The sequence below is a fragment of the Porcisia hertigi genome, chromosome 36 (assembly GCF_017918235.1).
Source record: "Porcisia hertigi strain C119 chromosome 36, whole genome shotgun sequence".
Taxonomy (NCBI): domain Eukaryota; phylum Euglenozoa; class Kinetoplastea; order Trypanosomatida; family Trypanosomatidae; genus Porcisia; species Porcisia hertigi.
In genome coordinates this window covers 1,763,736-1,789,072 of record NC_090595.1, presented here as the reverse complement: position 1 = coordinate 1,789,072, position 25,337 = coordinate 1,763,736, and the positions used below count along the sequence as shown (strand labels likewise).

At 56.1% G+C, this 25,337-nt stretch overlaps 5 protein-coding genes across 5 annotated transcripts; all 5 read right to left on the bottom strand.

The window, feature by feature from the left end:
• Positions 1 to 700: 700 nt before the first annotated feature.
• JKF63_00465 (uncharacterized protein) lies at positions 701 to 5,482 on the bottom strand (the record flags this gene model as incomplete). The annotated part of the gene is made up of 1 exon (XM_067896516.1): positions 701 to 5,482. The coding sequence occupies one exon, from the start codon at positions 5,480 to 5,482 to the stop codon at positions 701 to 703; it is 4,782 nt and encodes a 1,593-aa protein (XP_067752673.1).
• A 2,480-nt stretch (positions 5,483 to 7,962) lies between these two features.
• Positions 7,963 to 9,891, bottom strand: JKF63_00464 (uncharacterized protein; the record flags this gene model as incomplete). Its single annotated transcript, XM_067896515.1, has 1 exon — positions 7,963 to 9,891. One exon carries the CDS (start codon positions 9,889 to 9,891, stop codon positions 7,963 to 7,965), a length of 1,929 nt encoding a protein of 642 aa, XP_067752672.1.
• A 2,035-nt stretch (positions 9,892 to 11,926) lies between these two features.
• JKF63_00463 (uncharacterized protein) lies at positions 11,927 to 17,293 on the bottom strand (the record flags this gene model as incomplete). Its single annotated transcript, XM_067896514.1, has 1 exon — positions 11,927 to 17,293. The coding sequence occupies one exon, from the start codon at positions 17,291 to 17,293 to the stop codon at positions 11,927 to 11,929; it is 5,367 nt and encodes a 1,788-aa protein (XP_067752671.1).
• A 2,844-nt stretch (positions 17,294 to 20,137) lies between these two features.
• Positions 20,138 to 21,031, bottom strand: JKF63_00462 (uncharacterized protein; the record flags this gene model as incomplete). The annotated part of the gene is made up of 1 exon (XM_067896513.1): positions 20,138 to 21,031. One exon carries the CDS (start codon positions 21,029 to 21,031, stop codon positions 20,138 to 20,140), a length of 894 nt encoding a protein of 297 aa, XP_067752670.1.
• A 2,818-nt stretch (positions 21,032 to 23,849) lies between these two features.
• JKF63_00461 (uncharacterized protein) lies at positions 23,850 to 24,521 on the bottom strand (the record flags this gene model as incomplete). The annotated part of the gene is made up of 1 exon (XM_067896512.1): positions 23,850 to 24,521. The coding sequence occupies one exon, from the start codon at positions 24,519 to 24,521 to the stop codon at positions 23,850 to 23,852; it is 672 nt and encodes a 223-aa protein (XP_067752669.1).
• Positions 24,522 to 25,337: the final 816 nt, after the last annotated feature.

Below are 25,337 nucleotides of genomic sequence, written 5' to 3'. Positions count from 1 at the left end.
CAAGGGTTGTGTGTGTGTGTATCAAAACAAACAGATACCCAGAAATCGATAGTAGTAGTGGGAGGGAAGGGAGGGAGGAGGGAAGCGGCGTGTAGACAAAGTGCATCGCGGCAATACGCGCCGTATTCATATGTATTTCCTTCCCCCTTTTCCAGTCCCTGGAACAAAGCGTGAATATAAAGGACACAGGGGGGGGGGGATGTGAAGAAGAGTTCGTGACGACATTTGGGCGCACTATTTAGCGTCAGACTGGCCGGGAGACCAGGTAACGCGGCGAACATAATTTAACTGTAATGCAAGTGCATCGAAAGCCCTTGCATCTTTTTTTCTTTTGACGTATGGTGTGTCTTTCGCCCCATCCGCTCGATCTGATCGCGCTTTTTTGGTTGTTTCTAGTGTGTATGTGTTTTCCTTATTCGAATGTGTGTCCGGTCACGTTATGTTCAGACAACTCTGTGAGGCAACAGCGTGATCTCTGCTGCGCGTGCAAGCAGAGGCCCTCCTCTCTTTTTTTTGCGTGCGTTGCGGGTCCTTTTATCATTAGGGGATTGAGATTCTCATGTACAGGCCAACGAGGGGTAAAATGCCCGTTTTTCCCGTTTTGTTTTGTCGTACACGCGTCCTCACAAGTGTGGCATGGCTAAAACACGGCCCTGTATGTTTTTAAAGTCTCTCGAGTCTTAACCGCTGTCCCGGGGCCCTAAGCATCCTCCTCAGCGTCGCCGCCGTTGTCGTCGTCGTCGTCGTCGTTCTCGGTGCCGTGTGCCTCTTCGTCCTGAACAGCCGCATCGCCGTCAGTGGTGTCCACTGTAGGGGGCTGAGGACGCTGATGCGGTTTGCGCTTCTGCTGCATCTGTGCGGTCAACTCCGCCTCCAACACCGCCGCTGACACGGACTCCGTCACGGTCATGTACTGCACCTGCGACGGCTGGTCGCGGTAGGTGATGGGAAGGCTCTCACCGATGCACTGCTCGGTCTGAAGCTGATCTAGCACCTGTTCCCAGTGGCGGCACTGGCGCAGCAGTTGGTCGTTGCCCACCATTACCATTGCGAAGCGGGCACGCGAGCAAGAGACGATCAAGCGGTTGCGCGTCCGAATAAAGTCCGTCAACTTCTCTGTTCGAACCAGAGAAAGCACAATGACGTCATTCTCATCACCCTGGTAAAGGTCAACGGTGCTCACGCGGACATCTGCCAATGAGCGCAGTCGCAGCACACCTCGTAGCATGCGGCACTGACCCAGGTATGGTGTCACAACTGTGATGGACTTCTGCAGAACGCCCTGGGAGACGAGGTGGGCGACAACCTGCTGTACCATACGAATCTCACGCGTGTTTACCTTACTGCGGCTGCCAGGTGCTTCCTCCTCGGGGTGACCGTGACGCCAGAAGAACACGCGTTTGACGAGGCCCGGCACCTGATCCACAGCCCCCGCTCCTGACGTGGAGGGGAACGGTCGCGTCAGCAGGGACACGTGATCAATGAGGGGCTGCGGCGAGTAGAAGGGACGAATAAGCCGAGAAATGTCCGGGTGCATACGGCGCTGCTCCGTCAGCCGAATCGGTTGTATCTTCTGCGCCAGTCGCTCGAACAAGGACAGGTTCAGGTGGTTTATCTTCTCGTACTGAAAGGTGTCCACTTTGGGTTGGAGCTGGTAGTGATCACCAATGAGAATGATCTGCTTCAGAGAGTCCGTCATACAGGCCAATAACTGAGACTCCAGCACCTCGGCCGCCTCTTCCACCACCAGCACGCTCGGACGCAGTGAGCGCAGCAAGTTCTGATTCATGGCGCACCCCGTCGTCGTCAACCCCACCACGTCTGCACCCTGAAGGAGGGACAACTTCAGCTCATCCATTGCATGCCGACGCACTCGAACGACGCTTTTCATCGTTTCCATGATGGTCAGGCAATCGCGCGCCTTGGCGGCGATGGTGTTCGCGATTAGAAATGCAAAGTACTCGTGTCGCAGTCGTGGGCTCAAGCTCCAAAGGGAAAGCAGCTCCTCCGGCACGCCAGCCGGTCGCAACGGCGGTCGGCCGGCGAGAACCAGCGACTCGGCGGAGAGGTATGTCTGGTGAAGCTGGTTATTATACTCGCGACGCTCCTCCTCGCGCCTCATTTCCTGAAACACACTTAACGACACGTCCTCCTCCTCCTCCTCTCCCCCTTCCTTTTCTTTCTCTGAGATGCCCGTCGCCGAGCGCGTACCCGGGGACGGCTTCGCTTGCGACGACGCTGACTGAGGCTTCTGGGAGCTGAGCAGCTTTGCTACGCGCGTCTGCAGCAGAGACTGGTAATGCGTCGATGGCACCGCATCCTCGGCCTTGAGGGTGCCAAGGTATCGCTCCCCCGCAAGCCATGCTTCTCGATCGTCGAAGGTGATGTGCCGACGCTGCTCTGCTGTTAGCCAGCGCTCGAAGTAAGCCCGCGGCACGCGGCCACTCTCCAGGTAGTGGATCTCCTTCGTTAGCCGGTCAAGCCGCTGTTTCAGCACGACGAGACGTTCCTTTAGGCTGTTGACGGTGGCGCGATCCATGCTGCCGTGGAGAAGGGCACCGAGGTTGTAAGCGTCGAGGCGGCCCTCGCGCGAGCGGCCACCGATCCGCACTACCCGCTTGCCACCGGGGAACGTGCTGGTGCCGGACGAAAACGAAATCCCCGTGGTGGCAGTTGCGATTCCAGCGGAAAGCTGTTGTCCCACACGAGGGCGGTTCGTCTCCCATAGTCCGCAGTCGAGCAAGTCCAGAAGGAACTCGTCGAGGGCGTGGTTCTTGTACGTGATGACGACCATAGGACCCACTTGTGGCAGCAGGTCCTCCAACCGGGTAGAGCGGAGCATATCGATGTTGACCTTCTGCAGAATGTCGCCTGAGGCGACGAGCTGCTTGTACCGCACATACGCCTCCACCACACGGCATCCGATAAAAGACTTTCCGGTACCAGGGGGACCCTGGACGAGAATCATCTTCGAGACGGGAAGCTGGCGCATGACTTCTTTCTGCCCCTCGTCGAGCACAAACTGGCTGCGTATTTCATCCGTGAGCTCCTGGAAGGTCACCGCACAGTGGGGCGGAACGTACCCCACTAGCTGATCCCCGTCGTCGCTCGAGACCTCCGATACTGGGGCGCAGTTTCCCATGAAATCCAACGCAGCGGCAGCAGCCGCGGAAGCGGCGGCCTCTGGGCCGACCAGCTGACGCACCAGTGGGAACGGCATCGCCAGTGGACCGCAGAAGGCCTCCAACGCACGCATGATGCTCTCGTACCCTGCCATGAAGATGGGAGTTTCAAGGACGAAGGAACGATCAAGCTGACCAGCGGCGGCGTTTCGGTCAAGTGCGGTGCGCATTAGCTCGAAGGACGGGCTACCGCTACACGGCGAGACGACAATAATCCCAGCATCGATGAGCACTGAATCACAAGACGACACGACACCCCAGAAAAGCTCGTTGTTCTGCATATCAGTAGGATCAAGAGCCGTGGAGATGCACAAAGTCGTGCCTTCGTGCAGTTGTGTGCGCAAGCTTGCCGTGGAGCTATGTGGGTGCACCTCCAGCAGGTAGCTCTCGGGGTGACTATAGTCACGGTCGCTGGCCATCACCTTGCCAAGGCACCGGACGTGAGAGTAGACGCGGGCATGCTGGACATCGGAAATCGTCTCTTGGGTGGGCTGGTACGATGGCAGGGAGTAGCACACAGCTGGCAACACCCGAGAGACAGCCTCAAACGTATCAGCCCTCAGAAGCTTGCACTGATCAGCAATAAATCTATCCGTGTCCGCGTACGTAGAGGCCCCGTTCACAGGCAAGTTCGCAGGGTTAAAGACGGAGGCCGGACTCGGCGGAGGGACGGAGAACTCTGCCGCTGTCGGAATAAGGGCAACCCCCGATGGACCGCAGCCGAGCGCGGCGACGCTCGCGGTGGTCTCTGGTGTTTTAGAAGCTACCGATTGCCGAACCTGCTGTGCAAGCCGCGCCTGAGCAAGTTGCAGGCGGCGTGCGGCTGCCCCTGTGGCGTGTGTCAGCCGTCTGGAAAAGAAGACCTGAAGCTGTTGAACCACCACTGCTTCACCGCCAGCACCGATGTCGCGGTTAGTCTCGACAGCGCCGTCGGTGTCGTTTTTGGCAACGCTGCCTTTGCCAGAGAGTGGGTTGTAGTAGCGCAACAGAACAACGAGCTGCGCCACCTCCATCCACCTGTCTTCCGCTAACCGAGAAGTGGCGGTCATCGCAGCGGCCTCGGATGTACATGAGTTATGCGTGGCGTTGTGCAACTCAAGCGCATTTCGCAGCATATCAGGGTAGAAAGGAGGCACCCGTGGCGGCGGCGTTGCCGCTGTCGTCGATGTGGGAGAGGCGATGGGAGTTGTGCCCCCCGCTGGGGCAGTCGTTGCGGTGGATCCTGGCGTGACTGGTGGAGTCGTGCATAAGAGCGCCAGGAAGGCGTGAAGGACTGGTACGTGAATCGGCTCACGGTTTCCAACGAAGGTTGTCAGCTCGACCAACACGAGCACGGCTTCCACGTACAGCGATGCGTCCTGTTCGCGTAGCACGTGCAGCCAGCGGAGCAGTACGAACCACTCATGGGTGTGCATGAGGAGGGTGGCCATCACCTTCACAGGGTGACGGGCTGCCCGGCAGCGGTGAAGAAACTTTCGGACATCCTCCAGTGTAATCAGTGGTCGCTCGTGGCGCACGTCGACGGCGATGGGATAGTCGTGATTTGAGTCGAGCTTGAAGGTAACGCTGTCCCCAACAGCGACAGCCTTGACGCCCACGTCAACGCGGTCCACAAAAAACTTAATCTCGCCCATGCCGGCCACAGTGATGAAGCCGATGTTGTTCACCTCGTCGAGACGGCAAACCACCCCACGGCGGCGTTCGTCCGCTGTGAAGAGGGTTGTCGCAGCAGCTGTGGCAGTGCGGTAAGCATGAGCGGCCGCCCCACTGCCTCGCTGGAGCGCCGGAGCGTCTGCCCGCGGCTTCTGCTTCTCCTCAAGAATGCGTCGCAGCTCCACACGCTGCAGGTGTTCACGATGTTTTTCCAGTACCGACGGCCGTCGTGCATCCGATGCCGGCGCAGAGAACAGGGCCACCGAGCCGGTGGGGTCGGCCGCACTATGGGTCACTGGGTCGCTGACATCAAAGGCGGACGCAGAGCGCAGACGGTGTGCGCACCCGAGACGAGTGTGGCCGCTTTCGCCACAGAAGCGACACCAGCGCTCCGATCGGAGGGAAAGCAGGCGCTGATGATGCCACCGCGTCAGCCACACCTTCTTCTCCTCGGCAGACCCTGAAAGGAAAATTTCCTTCACGGCATTGCGCTCGGACTGCTTGTCTGCCGCCTCGTAGTGCGTGCGCAGCCGTGGGTGAGCGGCCAATGCCTGAAGGAATGTGAAGCCGTTGCACAGGACCTCGTCCGCATTGGCCCAATCCACGCATGCGTTCTTCTCCTCGGTCCACTCTGACAAAAGTGGCATTTGCACGCTGGCAATGGCGTGAATGAGTGGAGGCTACACCTACCAAGATGCAAAAAACGAAGAGAACTGCCGTGGTGTGGGTGTGTGGGTGTGTCTAGTAGTGCTTTGCTTTTGATCAGTCGACCAGCTCGGCTGTGAGCACACACACACACACACAGAACCCCCTACAGGGTCAGTCACTCTGCTGCTTGCCCCCCCCCCGATTCACTGAGCTCCGTCTCTCTCTTTCTATTGCCGTCACTCTCTCCTCTGACTGTCCTATGTAAGTGCGGTGATGTGTGAGTATACCTATAAAAAAAAAGAGAGAAGACAGCAAAGAAATATGCTGAGAAACCTGCCAATACGTATATTGGTGGTGGTGGTGGCGGCTGTGCTTCCGCAGCGTGTGTCTTCCCTCAATGAACAAAGGTTGACACCGAACAACCACAACACGCGTCCACGCCCTCAAAAAAAGAGGAGGGTGGGGGTGGGGGGCAATAAGCGAGGGAGAGAAACCGCGTAGTGCGCTGCTCAATTGCCAACCACCCAAGTGGTTGCGCGTAATGTGAAAGGAAAGGGGCAAGGGGAAGGGATCGTTGTGCGTGCTTGAGCGAGCGCCAGCGTGAGAATGGGTAGAGAAACCATGAAAGACATGAGTAGTACACAATGGATGCTGCAAAACTGAAAGGAAGCCCGGAGAGGGGAGGGATGGAGGGAAACAAGGAGCAGCTGTGCTTCGGGGGTGATCAGCTTCGAATACCATCACCTCGCCCGCCGGATGCAAGCGGCACAAAAAGAAAACAGTCACGAGAAGAGTAAGCAGAGGCTCTCTTCTCGGAACCAGTGCGGAGTGATGAGCGAAACCTTGGTTTTAAAAATGCACTGTTGATCGGCGCCTGATTGGACGCTCTGAGATGCTGCAGGAAGACGAGAACGACTGCAATGTAAGCAGAAGAGGGCCTCCTTACAAGCATTCCGCTCTCCACACCTTTGTTGCTGATGTCCTGTATCGCTGCCCCACCCCCCTCTGCTTTTCTGGCCACTTCAGAGTTCGCCTCGTTGAGCTGAAAAAAAAATGAATTTTTCATCTTTCCTTCTACCCGGAGAGGGGGGGGTTACGAGAAACAGAAATGGCTCTCCCGATATTCCACGAATGCGTTCAGCTTGAAACTCTACAGAACCCTGTACGCATTGCCCGTCGCGTGTCTCCAAGCGGCGGCGCACACGATGTAGGGCAAAAGGGGGTTCACTCACTCCCTCACCTCGGCACGGCATCTGCCTACACCTCCTCCTTGCCCTCGCGGGTCGCCTCACAGCCGCCCCCTCCCCAACAGACACCAGAGTGTACTGAGAGTCGGATGGAGGTGGTGGTGGTGGTGGTGGTGGTGGTGAGGAGGAGGGAGGAGGTGAGCGCACTCACTAGAGTCGCCTTGACGGGTGGTCTTTTCTGTGGATGGCACAGGTTTGTCCGCTCTCGCAGGCCGCCCCGATGGCATACCGCCCAGCACCGCACCGCGTACCTCTCAGCAGAAGCGAATCCGTCTGGCCTTGCCACGCTGCGTGCACGTGACCTGGAGGCGGCTGCTAGCGGTGCAGGATTAGCGAAGACATCCGACGAGAGGGGAGGGGACGGCCGTTTGGCGTCCTTTCGACTTTCTGGAACACGCGGAGGCACGGTAAAAAAAAAAGAAAGAGAGCGCAAAGACTGAAAAGCAAAAAAAAAAAAGAAACGAGAAAAGCAGTGCAAATATCATGGTGGTGATGAATGATTGAGAGGAGGAGGAGGAGGGGGGGGCGGCGGCGGTGAACGGAATATCGGCACCACAAGCAAACGAAAAAAAAACACAAACAACGAGAAAAAGTAAAACACATATCACGCAATATCTGACACCAAACTGAACACGAAAAACAAATGAGGTGAGCCCGATATAATAATCATATTAAAATGATTGCCGCACAACGGAAAGGACGCAGATGGTGGTTGGGCTTGGGGGACAGAGAGAGAGAAAGCCTAGCGAAAGTGCGTGTGTGTGTGAGTGTGCTTGTGTGCGCGCAACAAAACGGTTGAGCGAACGCAGCACACAAAAGACGACATACGCCCACCACCCCTCCCTGACTAAGGGTGAAAAAAAAAAAAGGGGTGCGCCTCACTCCTTGACCATGACAATAGAGCACAGAAAAATGAGAGCCAAGAAGTCCACTGTACAACGTTATCCTCTGTCCATGCACGAGTGTAGCGCACGCTTTTCTTACTCCAGCTGACGAGGAGCACTGCAGCGAATATCACCGCGCCAAAAAAAAAAATAGAAAATGAAGAAATTAAATATCGTCACTCTCGCCAAGAGCAATGGAATACGCGGGAGGGATATGCGATCGATGCAATCGAGTCGCCTGCATTTACACATCCCGCCCCCGTCCTTTTTTTTTCCTTTTCCTGTGTGTAACGCGCACGTTAATCCCTTCCCCGCCGCACAATTTGTGGCTATTCAACATGTCTTGGCTCAGAGCCCATAGATATCGACGTCGATCGGTGCCTCAACCTCGAACGTGAAAAGCACTTCAGTAGTTTCCCCCGCAAGCACCACGCGCTCAATTTCCACAATGCCCTCATTGTCGAGCAACTGCGACTTGCGCAGACGTTGTCGCTCCTTGTCCTCCTCCTCATCGTATATATAGACATCCTCTTGTGGCTTTGGTGGCAAGACAAGACGCACTTGAAGCTGCTCCTCATCGCTGATTGGGATGTGTTCGATCAGCTTGATGCGGACGGTGCCGTCTGCAGCGGTGGTGGTGCGCTTTTTGTTGCAAATTATAGTTTTGTACGCGAATGTTTTCACACGTCTCTTCGCCCCTTTGAAGTACGAGTTCTGCACCGTCTTGTTTGTTTGACGCAACAGCACTCGCTTTATCTCTACGTTTGGGTCAGCGCCAAAGTACATGTTCATTGTACCCCCAGGTGCGCACTGCCTGTCGACCCGAGACTGTAAAACGTAGTTCCCATTCAGGAACACGGCCACGTCGCCGACGAGTAGCAAGAAGTCACTCGTGTTGTTGACTTTGGCCTGTGTGAAGGCGGCTGGCGACTTTTCCGGCACACTCATGTAGCGGATCGACGCAGGGAGCGAAAGCACCGTCAAAGGCAAGCGCGTCGTCTTCCCATTTGCCATAACCGTTTGCGAGTTTGAGATGAGAAAATTCATGATGGCCCCTGTGCCAACCTGCTCCACCTGCGCCGCGGCACGCATCATCATGGGCGCCGCAGAAGGGAGAGCGTGCTCTTGCGCCGTGGAAAGGCATACCGGACTGTGAGCGGAGTAGGCAGCGACGTCGCCTGCACCCACCCCGAGCTCCTCCATCGGAGGTGAAGGCTCCACCACGCCGCAGCGCCAAATTGACATGGTCGGCGGCAGCGCGGCGTTGCGTCGTGGGACCGCGGAAGACAATGTTAGTACAACATCCTTCAAGTCCTCGCCACAGTCCAGAACAACCTCTGCGTTGTAGTACAGGACCACCTCGTTCGTCTCTGTGTTCAAGTGTGCCTCGTACGCTGCGTTCCATCGGCCGCTCGGCACCATATACGACACGTACACCACCGCATCCGGGCCAGCTGGGACGGGCTGCAGCACCCTGAGCGTCAGTACCACCACGTCCACTAGCGTTCCAGTTTCGGTGCCGAGGCCGCTGCAGGGGCTTTGCCTACCATCGTGGACTAAGCCCAGCTTGGCCTCCAGTGCCATTTTTTCGGCCTCTAACGCCTTCTTGGCGCGGACCAGATCTCGCTTGGTCTTCGAATGTTCTCTTTTCGCGCTCTCCAGAGCGTCGAGGTGTGCGCCCCACATCTGTGGGTCATGCAGGGCAGCAGTGCTCATCAGCGGCGAAGCCTTTGACGGATAGACCGCACTAGCCGCGAGATTTACCGTGTAATCGCGTACAGCTGCGGCCTCGGCCAGGGCAATATCGTTGCGTAGAAGCCTGTATTGTACCTCTTGGAGTTGACACTCCATTTCACGGCGCACCTCCGCGGACGCGGTATCGCCTCTCTCTTCGCTGTGCGCGTCTGAGTCGCTTGCACTCGCCACATCCGAAATATGGGTTGCCTCGATTTGCACCGTCCCGTCGCTGCGCAGGCAGGCCTGCTTTACCTCATCAATCAGTACACCGGTGAGAATCACTTTTCTGTCAAACGCGGCACCAAACCCGACCTGCACGGAGTCCTGGTCGAACCCCCACTGACCGCAATGCCTTTTTGGCATCGGCACCATCACACGCACCTCGTTCACTGGTGTGATGAATGACAGTGGCGCGCAGCGTCGCTGTAGTGACTTGTTTTGATAGATGGTCGCCTGATCCACGCGCGGTGCCACGTGCAGCGTCAGCGGGAAGTCAACCGCGCTGGTGCCTGGAGTGGGTTCAGAGGTGGTGGCCTGCATGGCTTTTATGTATGTGACGCACACTAAAGTGTTGCAGGTGTGGCCGGGAAGGAGGGGAGGGGGGGGGCGAGTGGGAGGAGGAAGAATCACACGCTACCCGCGTATTAGGCAAAACAAAAACAGAGAAGGTGCACGAGGGGGGGGGGAGCAACATATATGTAGTCCTAGCCAGAAGAAGGACACGAAAAGGCAAAAGTGTTGAGCACAACCCCAGTAGATGTCTGCTCGTCTGTTGACACGGGAAGAGAAAGGGGTGGAGGGAGACAAAAAAAGTCAATCTCGTGCCTTAGGCGCATTTAAAAAAAAAACGCGCAATTCACTGTATATATAAAAGTGTGTGTGTGTGTGTGTGTGTGCGTGGTGAAGGGAAGGATGTAAACAAATCAAAGCAGGAGTTGAAGGGTTTGATGGCTTTTGGTGGATGCTCAGTGAACGGGACCACAAACGAGAGCACGAAAGAAAACGACGCAGCCGACGGACGGCAGTACAAGCTAATATATATATTTATTTATATATAAGTGCTTCGATAAAGACAACTTGAAGGTATGTAAGAACTCTGTATCTGTGCCGGTGTTTGGTGATTGAGGGGAGTGGGAGAGGGGATCAAGTGAATGCGGAAGAGGGCTGTGGAAAATGACGGGTACGTGTGAGCCCGCTCACACGTCTTGATATAAGTGGGGTTTGGAAATGTGATGAATGGGGATCTCTAGCTAAGTGTTGTAGAGCAACTATTGGGAGCTTAGGACAAATGGCGGTGAATGTGTGTGTGTGTGTGTGTGGGGGGGGGGGGGGGGGGAGGGAGGGGGTGCGTGTGTGAAACAAATACGAGCCGACGCATGGGAAAGAAAAAAAAAAGCACACAAAATAAAGAAAGAGTACGAAAATAAAAAAGGGGGGAGAGAGAAAGAGGGGATACAGACACACTTAACGAGAACCCTTAATGGAAATCGAAGAGAAGAGGCTCCGCAACGCAACAAATTCATGCAGCCATGCAACGTGTGCGTTCAGCTTGGAACTCTACAGAACCCTGTACGCACTGCCCGTCGCGTGTCTCCAAGCGGCGGCGAACACAATGTAGGGCAAAAGGGGGTTCACTCACTCCCTCACCTCGGCACGGCATCTGCCTACACCTCCTCCTTGCCCTCGCGGGTCGCCTCACAGCCGCCCCCTCCCCAACAGACACCAGAGTGTACTGAGAGTCGGATGGAGGTGGTGGTGGTGGTGGTGGTGGTGGTGAGGAGGGAGGAGGTGAGCGCACTCACTAGAGTCGCCTTGACGGGTGGTCTTTTCTGTGGATGGCACAGGTTTGTCCGCTCTCGCGGGCCGCCCCGATGGCATACCGCCCAGCACCGCACCGCGTACCTCTCAGCAGAAGCGAATCCGTCTGGCCTTGCCACGCTGCGTGCACGTGACCTGGAGGCGGCTGCTAGCGGTGCAGGATTGGCGAAGACATCCGACGAGAGGGCGAAGAAAACAAACAAGCAACCAAAAAAAAAAAGAGGGGTGACACACTATTCAGCTAGTGGGTACCTTTAAGTCGCCAGATACCCCCTTCTCAACACCAGGACAGGACGAGGCGCCACGGAAACGGCTTGACTCAGCACAACAGACCTTAAGCTCGCACGTCAAACCGGGGAACTCCTTATTCCTGCCGGTGTGCATTCACTGTCTCCCAGACACATCCACACTCTTTTTATGCGAAGCCCAAGGAGTGGGAATTGTGTGTGCGTGTGTGTGTGTGTGTGTGTGGTGTCCCTTTTTCTTTAAATGATGTAGCACACACGCACACACACACACACACGCACATCAACTACATTGCGTGGGTGAATATGGAAAAAAAAAGTAAAACAGGCGTTCGAGTAAAGAGGGGGGGGGGAGGGGAATAGAGGAGGAGATGAGCCTAAACCTCAAGCCCTTCATCTCCACAAACACAAACGCACGAGGCGCTCACCACATCGTTTACACACAGTCAAAAGGCGCGATCACGCATGTGCGAGCAAAGAGGTGGTCTGCACCACCGCCTCCGAACTCACAGCTAGGCAAGAAAGCTATCCGACATGTTCTGAAGTTGGTTGTCTCGTTCCTCCCACCCGGGAATCACCTTCTTTGCGTTATCCAGCTTTGGCATCTTCGTTAGTGGGTTGTTGCAGAGATCAATCGTCTTTGCCCTGGACTTGCTCTCCTCACTGCACCATGTCTCACACCAAAGCCATTCTTCTTTCAAGGAGAAAATGGGGATAGTGTCCTGGAGGTAGTTGGGCAGATCCTGGTCGAGGTTGGCCAGACTGTTCGGATCCTGTACGAGGTTCGTGTAGACGAGGCGGTACTGATCACCAGCAAGCATAGCACGGAACCGACGAAGGTCGACAAGGAAGATGGCGCTAATGTGGTAAGGCTTGCCACGCAAATGTTGTACCCAGAAACCCTTTTCCCAGAAGCGGAACGGTACGGTCGCGTTGTTCTTGAATTTTTGGCAGAACGGGGTCATGGCAATGGGCTTTTGACCAATGTCCATGTTATACAACTCGTGCAGGTCCGATTGCGCGGTCTGGTCGGCGTCGACGAAGATAACCCGGTCAACGTCGAGCGGGAACAAGACGTCTAGGAAGAGAATCTTGTACGCCCATATCTTTCGCTGCTTTTCTGTCTGCCGCGGAAGCCACCATGGCCATCGGTAGGTCACAAAGCCGACCTCAAACCCAATCTGCTCGGCGAGAAGGGGAATATAGCGCTTGAACTGCGGAGAAAGGAAGTTTTCAATCACCCAGAATTTAATGCGCGTCGTGTTGGCGCCGTGTTTGTCGCTCGATGTTTGGTGCACACTGTACATCATCATCCGCAGAAAGCGCTCGTACAGGTGACCAGATGCGACGGAGAAGATGTTCAGCGTCGGTTTCTCTGGCGGTGCAGGCGGTGCACCACGCGCAGGCCACGACGGAGTCCGAGCAGGTTGCTCATTGGATGCCATCTTCTGAAGAATAGTGTGGAGATCAGTTGCTACGGCAGAGGTTGGCGTGTTGCCCACGCGCAACGACAAATAGCGGCCGCGGAAGGAGTCGATAACGAGTGGAATGCGCTGGCCATCTGTCCAGTTCGTCGGTGACTGACCCTGTGTGGCCTCAGCGCACTCGTGCACGGTGCGGCTGCCAATAGCCTCGATGCAATACGCTGCCGCCACTGCGCCCTCCTTGACAGAAAGGTACCACAGCCCGGGATTTGCTTGTAGCTGATAGTATCCACCTTGGTTGGCCATCACCTGGGTATCAGTTCTCCGTGCCGCCGATGCCGCCTTTGCGGTACCGCCTGTGTGAGATGGGGAGACTAAGGAGAGCGGCAGCCCGTTCAGCGCAGCACCCGTGTGCTTAGATGTGGCGTCACCTGTTACCAGTATTGAGTGCATGCGGTATACCGCCGTCACAAAGAGAATACCGTTAGGCAGAGTTGAGAGCATGACATTGTCGAGGTCCACCTCGGCATCCTGCGAGAAGACGGTCCACGACGCTGGCTCGTCGACGCCCAGCGTGAGTAACGCCGACGATGGCATCTGAGTGAGTACGGCTGCTGGCGCGACGACGCGGCCTGAGGCCTCCTCAAAAGAGAGCGCGGGTCTCGCGACGTACTCGTAAAAGTCCCGAATCGGAAACTTGACGTCCAGCGAGGGGTTCAGCACCACAGTGAGGCGAACGGGCAGTGGGGACTGGACAAGATAGTGGGCGAGCGAAACGATTACCTGTGCATCACGCGATGAGGGGTCCACGAGAACAGTGACGTGGCGCGGCAACTGTTCCACCAAGGCGCTCCCTGCGCCCTCCTGATCCGTCCCCTTCGCGTCCCCCTCCGTCGCTCCCTTCTCGGCGCGGGTGTTGCTCACCGTGAACAACACTGAACCGAGCTGCTCGCGATCCTCCTCCGACACAAGAGCACTATCCTCAAGCATCTCCGTGGACTCGAGGGGGTTCTGCTTCACCGCACGCCGCGAGAGCTCGTCACCGAAGACGCTGCTCAAGCAGGCCGTTTTGCCTGCATAGAAGTTGCTATCGAGCTCCTCTGCGGGGTAGCCGCCTCCTTCGGCGGAGCTCATCGCAGCAAAATCCAGGTTCATAATGACCTCTTGCACCACCTTGGTGATTGGCGCCACAAGTTGGGCTGCCGCAAGAACGTCCGCAGTACTGAAGCTGTCATCCATGGCAACAATGCGACCATTGGTGATGAGAGCGACGGTATCGGCGCTTCCGCTGTACACGTCTACAAAATCCACCCAAAACTGCATCTGCCCCTCACTAAAGTGCGGCGATGCTTTTGAATCTGTAGTTCTGGGGATGTCAACCAACGCCTGCAGGTCGGCAGGAAGTGGGGCTGCCGCCAGTGCTGCGGTCACCGTCTCCGTGTCCAAAATAGCGGTTCGGTCTGAATTCTGCCCCGCCAGAGCTCGGACAAGGTGTGACACGTACCGCTGAAGAGCAGTGTACCGCGTTGCCTTCGGTACACTGCTGCGATCCAGCTTCTGTTGAAGGGTCTTGATGTGACGATGAATGGGGGAGGTGAAAGATGGACATGAGACTAGCGAGAGTCGCAGACTTCTGCATACCTCATCGAACGGGGCGTGCCCCTCCACGGCAGCACCGCATTCCTCCAGTGCGGCCATCACCGTTAGCAGCTGCTGAAGTATCTTAGCTGTAAGCTCACACGGCAACGTCACCAGTTGGGTGAGCGCCGGGACGTCCTCAGCGTACGCAGCACTGAAGACGTACGGCAGACTCTCAACATAAGCCACAGTGACCGGGTGGTCTGACCACCGCATCGTTAGGGGGGGCCGCAATAAAGCGGGCTGCAGGTGATCTGCAGCACCTCGAAGTTTGAGAATGGCGTCGTACATGCTCGGCATTTCATCTCGTAGGGCACCGCTAGATACCCACTGGCGCAGGAGCTTCATTTCCCCCTGCAGCACTTCTGACATGAGGGTCATGTCTCTGTCTAACAAAACACCGTTGAGAAAGGCGGAGGGGTACTGGAAAGCACGGAAGCGGTGCAGCGCCGCTTGTGTCTCGTGGTAATGGTTCAGTATCTCCGGAGTGCTTGTCAGCTCGGCTACGCTGGAGCCTAGCAGCGCCCGCGCATTCTTTTCACAGACGCCGAAGATCACAGCGTCAGGGACGGTGTCGCTGCTGACCTGCGCTGCGGCTTGGAGCAATTCCATGAGAAACATCAGCACGCCCTCACTCCTGTCCCGGGCGGAAAGGTGATGCACGAGAGCGAACACGTGGAGCGCGGCCTTCGACACGGCAGACTCCCCCTGGAAGCCGCCCGCAGCGCTCTGCACTCTTGCCTCATAAACGGGCGACCAATTCGGGTCCGCGAGTGCCACTCCGTAGCGAGCAACAGGGGTTTGCTGATACAAGTGGAGCATGAGAGAGAGCATCTCCAGACTCGACTTGGAAACGGGATTCAGCAAGAAGACGTAGTTTAACACGTTGCGTCGCGGGAAGGGTGTGACGTCGGGGCCACGTGCAAAGAGCGCGGAGAGCTTAGCTGGAAGCCACTGCAGCTGCGGCGCCGTCTCGACGTTGTTGATCCAGGTGATGTACTCTTCAGGGATCGCGTAGGCGGTGCCCGTGCTGGCGCTATCCTCCAAGCTTCTGATAGTGCGACGGGTGGCTCGCTTAACGTCTCCAACAACCTTCTGGAGCACTGCGGGCTCCAGCGATACCGAGCGCACCTCGCACTCTGCGTTGTCTGTGGCTGCACCAGCGCCATCTGCGGAGACCGTAAGTGTGGTCAAAACGGCCTTGATGCGGCGATCGACCCGCTCCTCTTCATGGAAGGCGTGAAGGACACCGAAGAGGGACATATCCTCCACGTGCCAGCCCTCCACGAAGAATGCCGACTGACCCGGCGCGATGCGCTGATGTAGAATGGACAAGGCTTTCTGTAGCGGCTCAAGTCGAGCTGGCTGTGCAGCGATGCTTGAAAACGCGGTAGCATACGTTGGGAACCGGGTCACCACCTCCTTCAAGACGTGCAAACGACGCTTGCTGTTCTTCACTTCGCCAATGTACTGCGTCGCGGCAAGGCCGATGCTTTGCAGCTCCCACACATCAAAGTTCACCTTCATATCGCCGCTGCCGTCTTCCTCATCGAGGAGGGTGGCAAACTCGTCCAAAGAGATCGTCAAATCAGGGTAGCGCTCCTTCAGCCGAGATATGTGAAATCCGCCAACGACGCGGTCTATCTGCATCTCGGGTACACGGCTTGCCCCAACTTTTGCAGCGGCGTCCGTGCCGTCATGCGGTGAGCTCGCCGCCGTTGCTGACGAGCTCTGTTCGGTGGCTAGCTGCTGCGCGGCTGTCTTTTCGTCCAACACCTTGTACTCCATGTTCTTGATGTCTACGGTAACTCCATAGCCCTGTACAACTAAAGGGCTGTCCCACGTACTCGTCGCTTCCCCGACGGGTTGCTCGGGCACGCCGGCAGCAGTGCAAAGACGCGACACCGACACCGGCAGATGACGCCAGAAATAAGCCGGCGCTTCGGCGGCGGCGTTGGCGATGTCAGACGGAGTTGAAACCTCCACAGCAGCGCGGTGCAGCGCGTGAGAGACAGCAGAGCCGGGCAGACCATACAAAATCACGACCGCCGGCACCTCAGGAGCGAACGACATCGATGGCGTCGTGTAGCGGTGATCAAAGTTCGCGATAGTCACCTCGTCTGTGGAAATGAAGGCGCCGCTCTGCGGTTCACTCGGAACACGCACTGCGCTCTTTAAGGCGGAGGGTGTTTTGATGTGGAGCGCCTGTAGTGGGGCGCCGGGTTCACTGCGAGTGTACACCACCGCGAAGGGCTCTCCACAGGCGAGCGCAACAGCGGCAACGTGCTCGCCTTGGTTGTGGTCGTCCTTGCCCGGCAAAGATGGCGCTGCTGTTGTCTCGCGCAGCGCCTTTTCGGCGAGATCGTAGTGCGCCTCCACCGCTGGCGAGTAGACGCGCGCCGCCATCTCTGCCTCAAAGAGAACGCGGTCGGCACCTTGTGTCTCAGGCAAGCCGAAGAGAACCTCGAGGAGTGTTGTGTATTGTAACTGCTGGGTGCGGAAGCGAGCACTGGTCGCCTCGTGCGTCCTCTCAGAGTCCACCCTGCTGTCATGAGGATTCTGTGGGGGTGGCGACGGCCAGAGAGCATCCAGACAACGGTAGAACGCCTCATTGCCAAATGAGCGCGCCGCCCACTCGCAGCCCTCTTGGTAAAACGACGTCTCATTCCATGAAGCCTCTACGATAACATGAAAGCCCTTTCCTTGGACCTTGGGTGTCGCAGTGACAAAGACGATCAACATCAGCAGCGATATTAGGGGAAGGAATGAGAGAAAACATGCCGACATTGCGCCCCGGTCCCTCCTGCTGCCTGACATCCTCAAGGACGGCATTATCCCCCGTTGCTGAAACGAGCCTTTATGCCGTCCCGTGGTAATGCGCACCTCGTGGTGAGAACGACCTCCTCTCTCGCCCCAGTGCTTCCTCTCGTAATGACTCGAGATGTACGCTGAGAGTCGAATTCCCTGACGCCGAGCCCCTAATTATTTATGTATCTCTCCCCCTCCCTACTTCCTTGCCCTTTGTGTGTGTGTGTTTCGTTCTCTGTTCTGAGTTTCTCCGCTTTGGCTCTGCTGCGAAGGACCAATGACAGTAATTCGTACAGAGACCGCTGGTGGACGAATGAGGTTGGAGAGGCAAGAGAACGGTCCGAGATGCGTAAAATTAAAACAAAAGAAAATGATGTCGTCGGGTTAGGGAGGGTGAAGATGAGGTGCAGATCAGCTTCGGAAGAATGACTGCACCAGAACCCCTGTTCCCTTTCCTTTCCTTTTTTTTTGAAATTGAGATGACAGAGAAAGTATATGTTTACGTCGCGACTTTGCTCTTGAGGGTAACCTCAAGTGAAAGGGGAAGAGGGGGTCGGGGGTCGGGGAGGTGGGTCAACGGACGTCCGTTTCGTGGCAGAATGTGTGTGTGTGTGTGTGTGTCAAGGGGGTGATGGCTCGACCGCCCATGACGGCACCCAAAACAGCAACAGTAACGCGTGATCGATGTTGGGAAAGTACATGAGGAAGAGCATAGGAAAGTTGAAAGAAAACAGGAGAGGGGGAGAAAGGGGTGGACGTTGGCAGTATGTGTGCGTGTGTATATACATGTGTTCCCCAAGGAGAGGATGATGATGTCACGAAAAAAAAGAGGTGTGAGTGCCAGTACTCGTTTCCCCGCCTCCTGTCTTTCCTGTCGGGCATGAGAGTATGTATTCATCTTGGAGATGTCGGTATACATACATATATATATATATATATATGCACTTTTCGGGAATGGAAGGGAGGGGTGGCGCCGCTCAGCACGGAGAAGTCTTCGCGTTGCCTCATCACTGAAGAGATCCACAGCACCCCTCCACATCCGCTGCAACCACAACAAAAAAAAAAGCAAAAGAGGAGAGCCGTACCACGCGCACGCAGTTTTTTCCCCGACCCACGAAAGAAAAAAGAAATGCGGGTACCATCAGCACCACTTCCTCTGTCGTCACCACAGAATACGCTCCCTTATGTTTCCTATGTTCACCCAACCCCTCCTCTCTTGTCTCAAGAAACCACACACGGAAGCCAAAAATACAACCCCACCACTCTGCAACATCTTAATCACCAGCATAGACTAGCGCGCAAAGACCCAGCAGACGCTTTGTCCTGAGTATGTGTTGTGCGTGTGCATGTGGATACAAGAAGTAAACAGGTTATCCCGAAAGAAGAAGAGAGCGTACGTGAACAGACAGCCATGAAAACACGGGAAGCCAACAAATAAAAAAGTGTGGTGTTAGGGTAATCCTCTCGACTTTCATTAGAGCGGAGGCATCAGTGAGGTGCATATGTAGAGTAGCAGAGAGCCGATAGAATCGCATGGAGGGGGGGGGGTGGAGGATATCAAAGTGAGGTCGTATTCAAAGCACATTTCAAATAAACTCCAGTTTCCCTATTCTCATCAGATTCCCTTACGTCGCCGTTGACCCGCCCACCGGTACTTGCCGCCGCAATGACCCCCCCCCCTTATCCTCCCCCTCCCTTCCCCCTTTTCCTCTCCGCTTTGCATTGTTGTACGTTCTTGCGCTTCGATCTTCGCCGTCTACAACAGCTCAGGAGAAGAGAAAACAAGAGGAGGGGGAAAAAAGGGGGGGGGGCATATTGGCGCCACACCGGTATACCAGCAAAGATCAAAACAAGACCAGATCAGCTCGATTTATATAAATATTTATATATTTTTTTGAGGGGGGTAAGGCACAACATGACACACTGCATCTCATTTGTGTTTTCCGTTGATATGCGGTGTGTCACGCGTTGGGCGCCAGACGGTGGCAACTCAGCTTACGCGAACAGGCGAGTTAGCACCATGCTCCTCCTCCTCTCTCCGCACCATCTCACTTGGTACGAGAAGTGGCCTCTTCACTCACCCACCCAACACCCATGCAACATGTCCCACATAGCCCGAGTCCCCCCCCCCTCCCCCCCCTCCCCTGGACGGACAGACACACACAAAGAATCCGCATAAACACCGCCCAACAACAACAACGACATAATCACCAAAGGGTGCGCCGGCTCTACAAGACAAAGCACGATTGTTAAAGCATTTCGCAGTGACACCATGAGTACAGCCACATACGAAGAACGAGGCGAGCCAATGCCGTAGAAATAGTGTATTCAACACGCAAGCTGTGATTGCCTTACAGCCTCCTGTCCACAGAGAGAGAGTGAGACCGCCGCCAAACTCGCTTCGTCCCAAGTACAACCCGTTGAGCGTGAAAAAAAAAGAGAGAAAAACGTGCGTCACCCCCCACCCACCCTTGAAAGCAATGACAGACGGTACCAGTCCTTACCCTCTCATGTCGTTCTTCCGTGCATGCTTACTTTTCACAGCCTGCTACACCCGTCCTTGCTACTTCCATTTCCTTTTGGAGGGGGGAGAGGGGGACCCGCTGGCAGTACACTACAGCAGCCTGCACATACCAGCCAGTGCCTCGGTACAAGTGAACCCCCCCTTCTTTGCGCCGTCCCCATAACTTGCCTTGTAGTGCCGGTTGCACCGAGTGGTTTTCTGCTATCGCCTACCCGACCCGCCCCTCGTCCTTCTCTCTTGTGCTCCGTCACTTCACCATGTCATCACCCAAGCCGCCTATCACGCAACTAAAAGGTGACGGCAGAGATCCCACATGCCACTCCACACGCTTACGCCAAACGCGCTGCTAAGTAAGTGAGGGCAAAAACAGAGCCGATCCCCGCTGCATTTGAGACTGCGGTATGCATTAGAGCCGGCGCGTGTGCGTAGGCCCCAAAAAAGACCTCCGTCTGCATGTAGCTCAGCGCCGCGTTGCACACACAGAAAATGGCTGCGCCCAATACCCTGGTCCGCGTTGCTAGTGTGGAGACATCGGTGGCTGCTCCGCCGGCCACATTTCCCTCTCCACTGCCATGACCACCGGAAATTGCGTGCATCACGCCCGCCAAGGAAAGAATCGGTGCGGCGACGCCAATAACGAAGCCCATTATGGCAGGGACACCAACGTTCATGACAGCCTCGCTTGTCGTCGGCGGCTCTAGTCGCGAGTAGCCGAGCTCCTCAACCATCATCAAGTTGGCAAAAACAGTCTTCTGCCGCGCAAAGATGCGCGTGACAATGAGAGCCTCCTCCTCGGTCAATCCTTGACTTTTGTAGATGGAGAGCATCTCTTGCACCTCTCCAGAGAGGTGATTCTCAATCTCCCACATCTCACGACGCAACTCGAGATCGTAGATGGTGCGCTCAAAAGAGAAGGCGCTGGTGGAAACGTATGCCACGCACACACCGCCAGCCACCATCAACAAAACTATACGCGGCATGTTAGGTACGCAACGCACACCGCAGAACAGGTGCGGCGCACCGACAGCAACAGCGACAGCCCCTGCCGCGGTACACAGGCCTGCCAAGCCGGAGAGCACCATGGCTCGATTGCGCATGGCACCGTTCTTGCGGATATCCACATTAAACGTCTCCATCTTGGCGCCATGAATCTCGATTGATTTCTCTGGGTCTCCGAAGGCTCGCCGCGCCTCGTTTTGTCGGTCACTGAAAGAGTCTACCATGACTACGCGGCAACAGTGGGAGAGCGAAGAGTCACGTCGAGTAAAGAGAAGAATATGTGTGCGTGTGTGTGTGTATGTATGGTGTAGGGAAATGGGAAGCGCGGACAGTCTAATGTGACAAGCCTCAGATGAAAAGAAATCAATTGCTATCGCGTCAACTAAATAAAAAGCATCGGTGACGTGGAACAACTTGGAGAAAACGTGATCGCTCTCTTTCCTTCTCCTGAGTGTCGGCTGGCGTCGGACGAGGAAAACACGGGAAAAGAGTGTGCGTGTGCCAGGGGCAAAACAACAACAACAAAGAGAGGAGGTTATCAGGGGGTAATAGAAACAAATGAGAACGTGAGAGGTGTCACGCACACGAGCATGACACACACACACACACACACAGACACACTGCAACACAGGTATCTGTATATATATATATATATGATGATGAATGGCACAAGCGGAGGGAGACTTGAAGAGGCCCGCAGTACAAATGAGTCCTTCGTGTCAAAGTCACCGAGGAGACAGACAGAGAGGAGAACGGGGGGGGAGGGGGAGGAGGGATAAGGCTGGTGAAAATCTTTTTGAGATACGCTTCTAACAGAGAGTGGAGAGAAAAGAGGCGCACAGGACCCGAAAACACCACGGAGCCCGCCACAAAACGTGAGCCGTCGTGCGATCCAATAACCTTTGGAACTCCGTGCCACGTCGTTCCCGCGCACTCGAGTTTGGAGGCATCGCCTCGAACAGAAAAAAGCACGTTTTCGCCCGCACTACTAAGTGCACCCACCAGCAACGGCGGCGATCTGGTAGTACAGTAAGAGGCCTAGATAGCCATGAAGTGGAAGACATTCCCTTTCCTGTTCAACGTGCAACTTGCCCACGAACAACTTTCCGAATATTCACACGCACGCGCACATATATATATATATATATAAACCTACAGCGCAGACCAGCAACTGCGCCACCAGTGCTACGCACCCTGTCCGTGTAGCACCAGCCATCTATGCCGTCCAGTCGGGATATGCACCCGACGGGCCCTCCCCCCCCCCCCTCCCTTGCACGTGTCCGTCCCATCCACAGGTACGCGCCAGACCGATATTGAGCGCGCTGCACGCCAGGACACGGAGCGGGTCGCACCTCGGATCCCGCACTGGCACAGTCGCAGTGGTGGCGGACGTCCAGGCCACAGGGAGTGGTCGATGTGCATGCCGGGAGGGCTCAAGAGGGCCGCTGGAGAGCCTCGGGATGCACCCGTCATGCCTCCGGCATCTGTGCATCACCGCCCCCGCCCCCGCGTGGTTTGCCCATCACCCTCTTGCTCCCCTGACCGCCGGGTCTCTGCTTTGGAGGTGATGTAGGACGTCAGTTGAGCCCGACAGAGGGGGCAAGAGCGGGCAGTTCGCTATTCAGCGCCCCGCGGCCCCTCTTTGGCACGCCACTGCTGCCTGGGGGGGGGGGGGGTTCACAGTCTTCACCCACCATCTCCGCCTATGCCATGCGCGAAAGGGGCCGCGTGTGGATAACTTGCCCACTTGCGCCGCGACAAGTCCTTGGCAGCAGGGGTATTATTGAGCCCTCTCCTGACCCTGCACCCCACCCACCCCAGCACGACACGCCACGAGCTGGGACGCCGGCATTTGCTGAATCGTCAACACCCTCTGGCGTGGGCTGGTTCAAGCGCCATCCTGTACACAAGCCCCCCCCGTTTGCCACAAGGACAGACATGGACTGCCCCCACCGGCACCGAGATCCCGTAACAGCGCGCGAGGGCAGGGGATGCGGAGTCCTTGATTCCCCACAGCGCGGGCGCTAAGCCCCATTGCCGCGCAGCGAGGCGGGTTGGGATCATCGGAAAAATAGCGGCAGAGAGGGGACAACTTATATTAAAACAACCACAGGGACAGAGGGTGGCCGCAATACCGCGCGTAGGTGCAGACGCAAATATTAATTTTGTATTATGTGCATATATGTGTTTGCGCTCGTCTGTGTGCTTGTGTGTGTGTTTTGGAGGGGCGTCCCCTTGCAGCTCCACTTGGCGGCCCTCTCTTACGGCACAAAAGAGAAGCAGCCCCGTGTGGTATCAAAACTAAAACGTACACTCTGTAGAAGGTGTTGCGCATCGCCATTGACGCCGCTGTCAATGCCGAACCGCTTCGGGTGGCGACACAGAACGTGTGGCATGACAACGTCAGTGTGACTCACCTCTGCTGTCATCGGCAGCCCACTCCTTGACAGCGACATGCTGCAGTGGTCTGCGACAGCGGGCTTCAAATGATCTCAACGGTAAGTGTTGTGCCGGCACGACCGGAATGCAGCCCGCCCGGCCCTCCATGCAGTCTAGTGGAGAGGGGGGTGGTGAGGGGAACGTGCGACACCTCAAGAAATGCGCCGCGCGGTCAGAGGGATAATGAGGGTGACTGTGAGGCAACTTGCACGGCGGGTGTGTGTGCAGAGCGCGCGGCGGAGTCCGTCCTGCAATAATGGAGGACCGTATTGCTCTGGAGTGTTTGTGCCGCATCTTTGCACCACGCGACGGGCCTGTGCCGAGACTGCGTACAGTGACGAGTTCGAGTATCGCCTCACGTGGCAGAAATCACCGATTACAAAGGAAAATCGCCCTTTGCCTCGCCTTGCACTGCGGGTGACGAGCTCAGGCGTCGGTGGGTGCGCATTCACGGCCTCCTGCTCCCCCCCCCTCTCCCTCTCCCTCTCCCTCTCTCTGTCAATGGATGTATACTTATATATGTACATCGATTAACTGCCGCTGCTACTGTGCACTTCCGTCTACATACGGTGTTCTCGCTTCGTTGACGTATCGCAGTGTTTCTCAGATCTTCCCCATGAGTAAATTATGGATCATGTTACCTGCGCTCTCCAACACGGTGTAGTACAGTGTGTGTACATCCAGCGTGGAGGTGACCATGTCAGCGAAGCCGAAGAACAACATCGATACGATATTGCCTCGGGCATACTCAAGAGCCCAGCACTCCCCCGGCATGCGGTACTGCTTCGCCGTACCGCGTTGTAAAAAGTGCTGCTCTCCCGGGCGATACACCTCTTTCTCTGCAGCGCCAGGAAGCGCCGCCCATTGCTCACCGACAAGGATAGTGAAAAAGTCTTCAGCCCAGTAATAGCGACCCGTGTGCCCCTCGGTTCCAACGGAGGTTCCAAAAATGATGAGGTACTCGGAGAAGGAGCAATGCAGGACTGTCATCGCACCCATCGCCCCACCGGCATTGTTCCACAGCCACTTGCCCGTGTAGCGCGTCGTTTGGGGGTAATTTTTTAGCACGAGACGAATCGTTTCACTCGTGATTTGCTGCGCCGTCGCGTTGCCTCCGTTCGCCGAGTTGGCGTTGGCAATGCTCTGCTGCGCAATCCGCTGCAGACGCGCAGGGTCGTACACCCAATTCGATGGCTGATCCACGAGCACGAAAAAGGCGACGACAACGACTGTGACAGCAACCAAAAGATTGCTAGTGCGGCTGAACAACAACATCTCTGTGTGTGTGTGTGTATGTGTGTATACTTGGTTTTAATGCAATGAGCACTCGTCCGTGACTTTTTCTGTTGTGCGCAAGCGGTGTGAAATTGAGTGCGACAGCGATGCCAAGCTTCCACGTGGGGGAGTAGGGGATGGGAGGGGATGGGAGGGGGTGAGAGTGACCTTTGGACTGACCACACCTTCAAACGCAGCGTGTGGATCACAAAGACGCAAGCGCACGAAAATACTGAGAACACACACACACACAGACACACACACACTGCAACACAGGTATCTGTATATATATATATATGATGATGAATGGCACAAGCGGAGGGAGACTTGAAGAGGCCCGCAGTACAAATGAGTCCTTCGTGTCAAAGTCACCGAGGAGACAGACAGAGAGGAGAACGGGGGGGGGGGGGGAGGGAGGAGGGATAAGGCTGGTGAAGTGCTGACCTGATCGCACAACCAAAACGTTTTTGTTTTCCGACGACGTTCATCTATACGGCTGCTTGGGCACCACACGCACGAGAATATGATACACACAACACGCACGCGTAGAAAGGTAAATTTTTGTCTCTCTGGTCGAAAAGCGAACCGATAGCCTATGTGAAGTCCACAAAAGAATGGCGGTGCCGCTGTATCGATTTGCCTCTTCTACTTGCACGTATCAAAAGAAGGCAGTGGTGGTGTACAAGTGTGTATGCATGCACCCCCCCCCCTAGAGAGGAACGGATCTCCTACACGTGAGGTGGAGACGGCAAGAGCAGCAACGCTTTGATTGCCGTCTGCCTCTCTTCGATCCCCCCCCAAAAAAAACAATTTTAT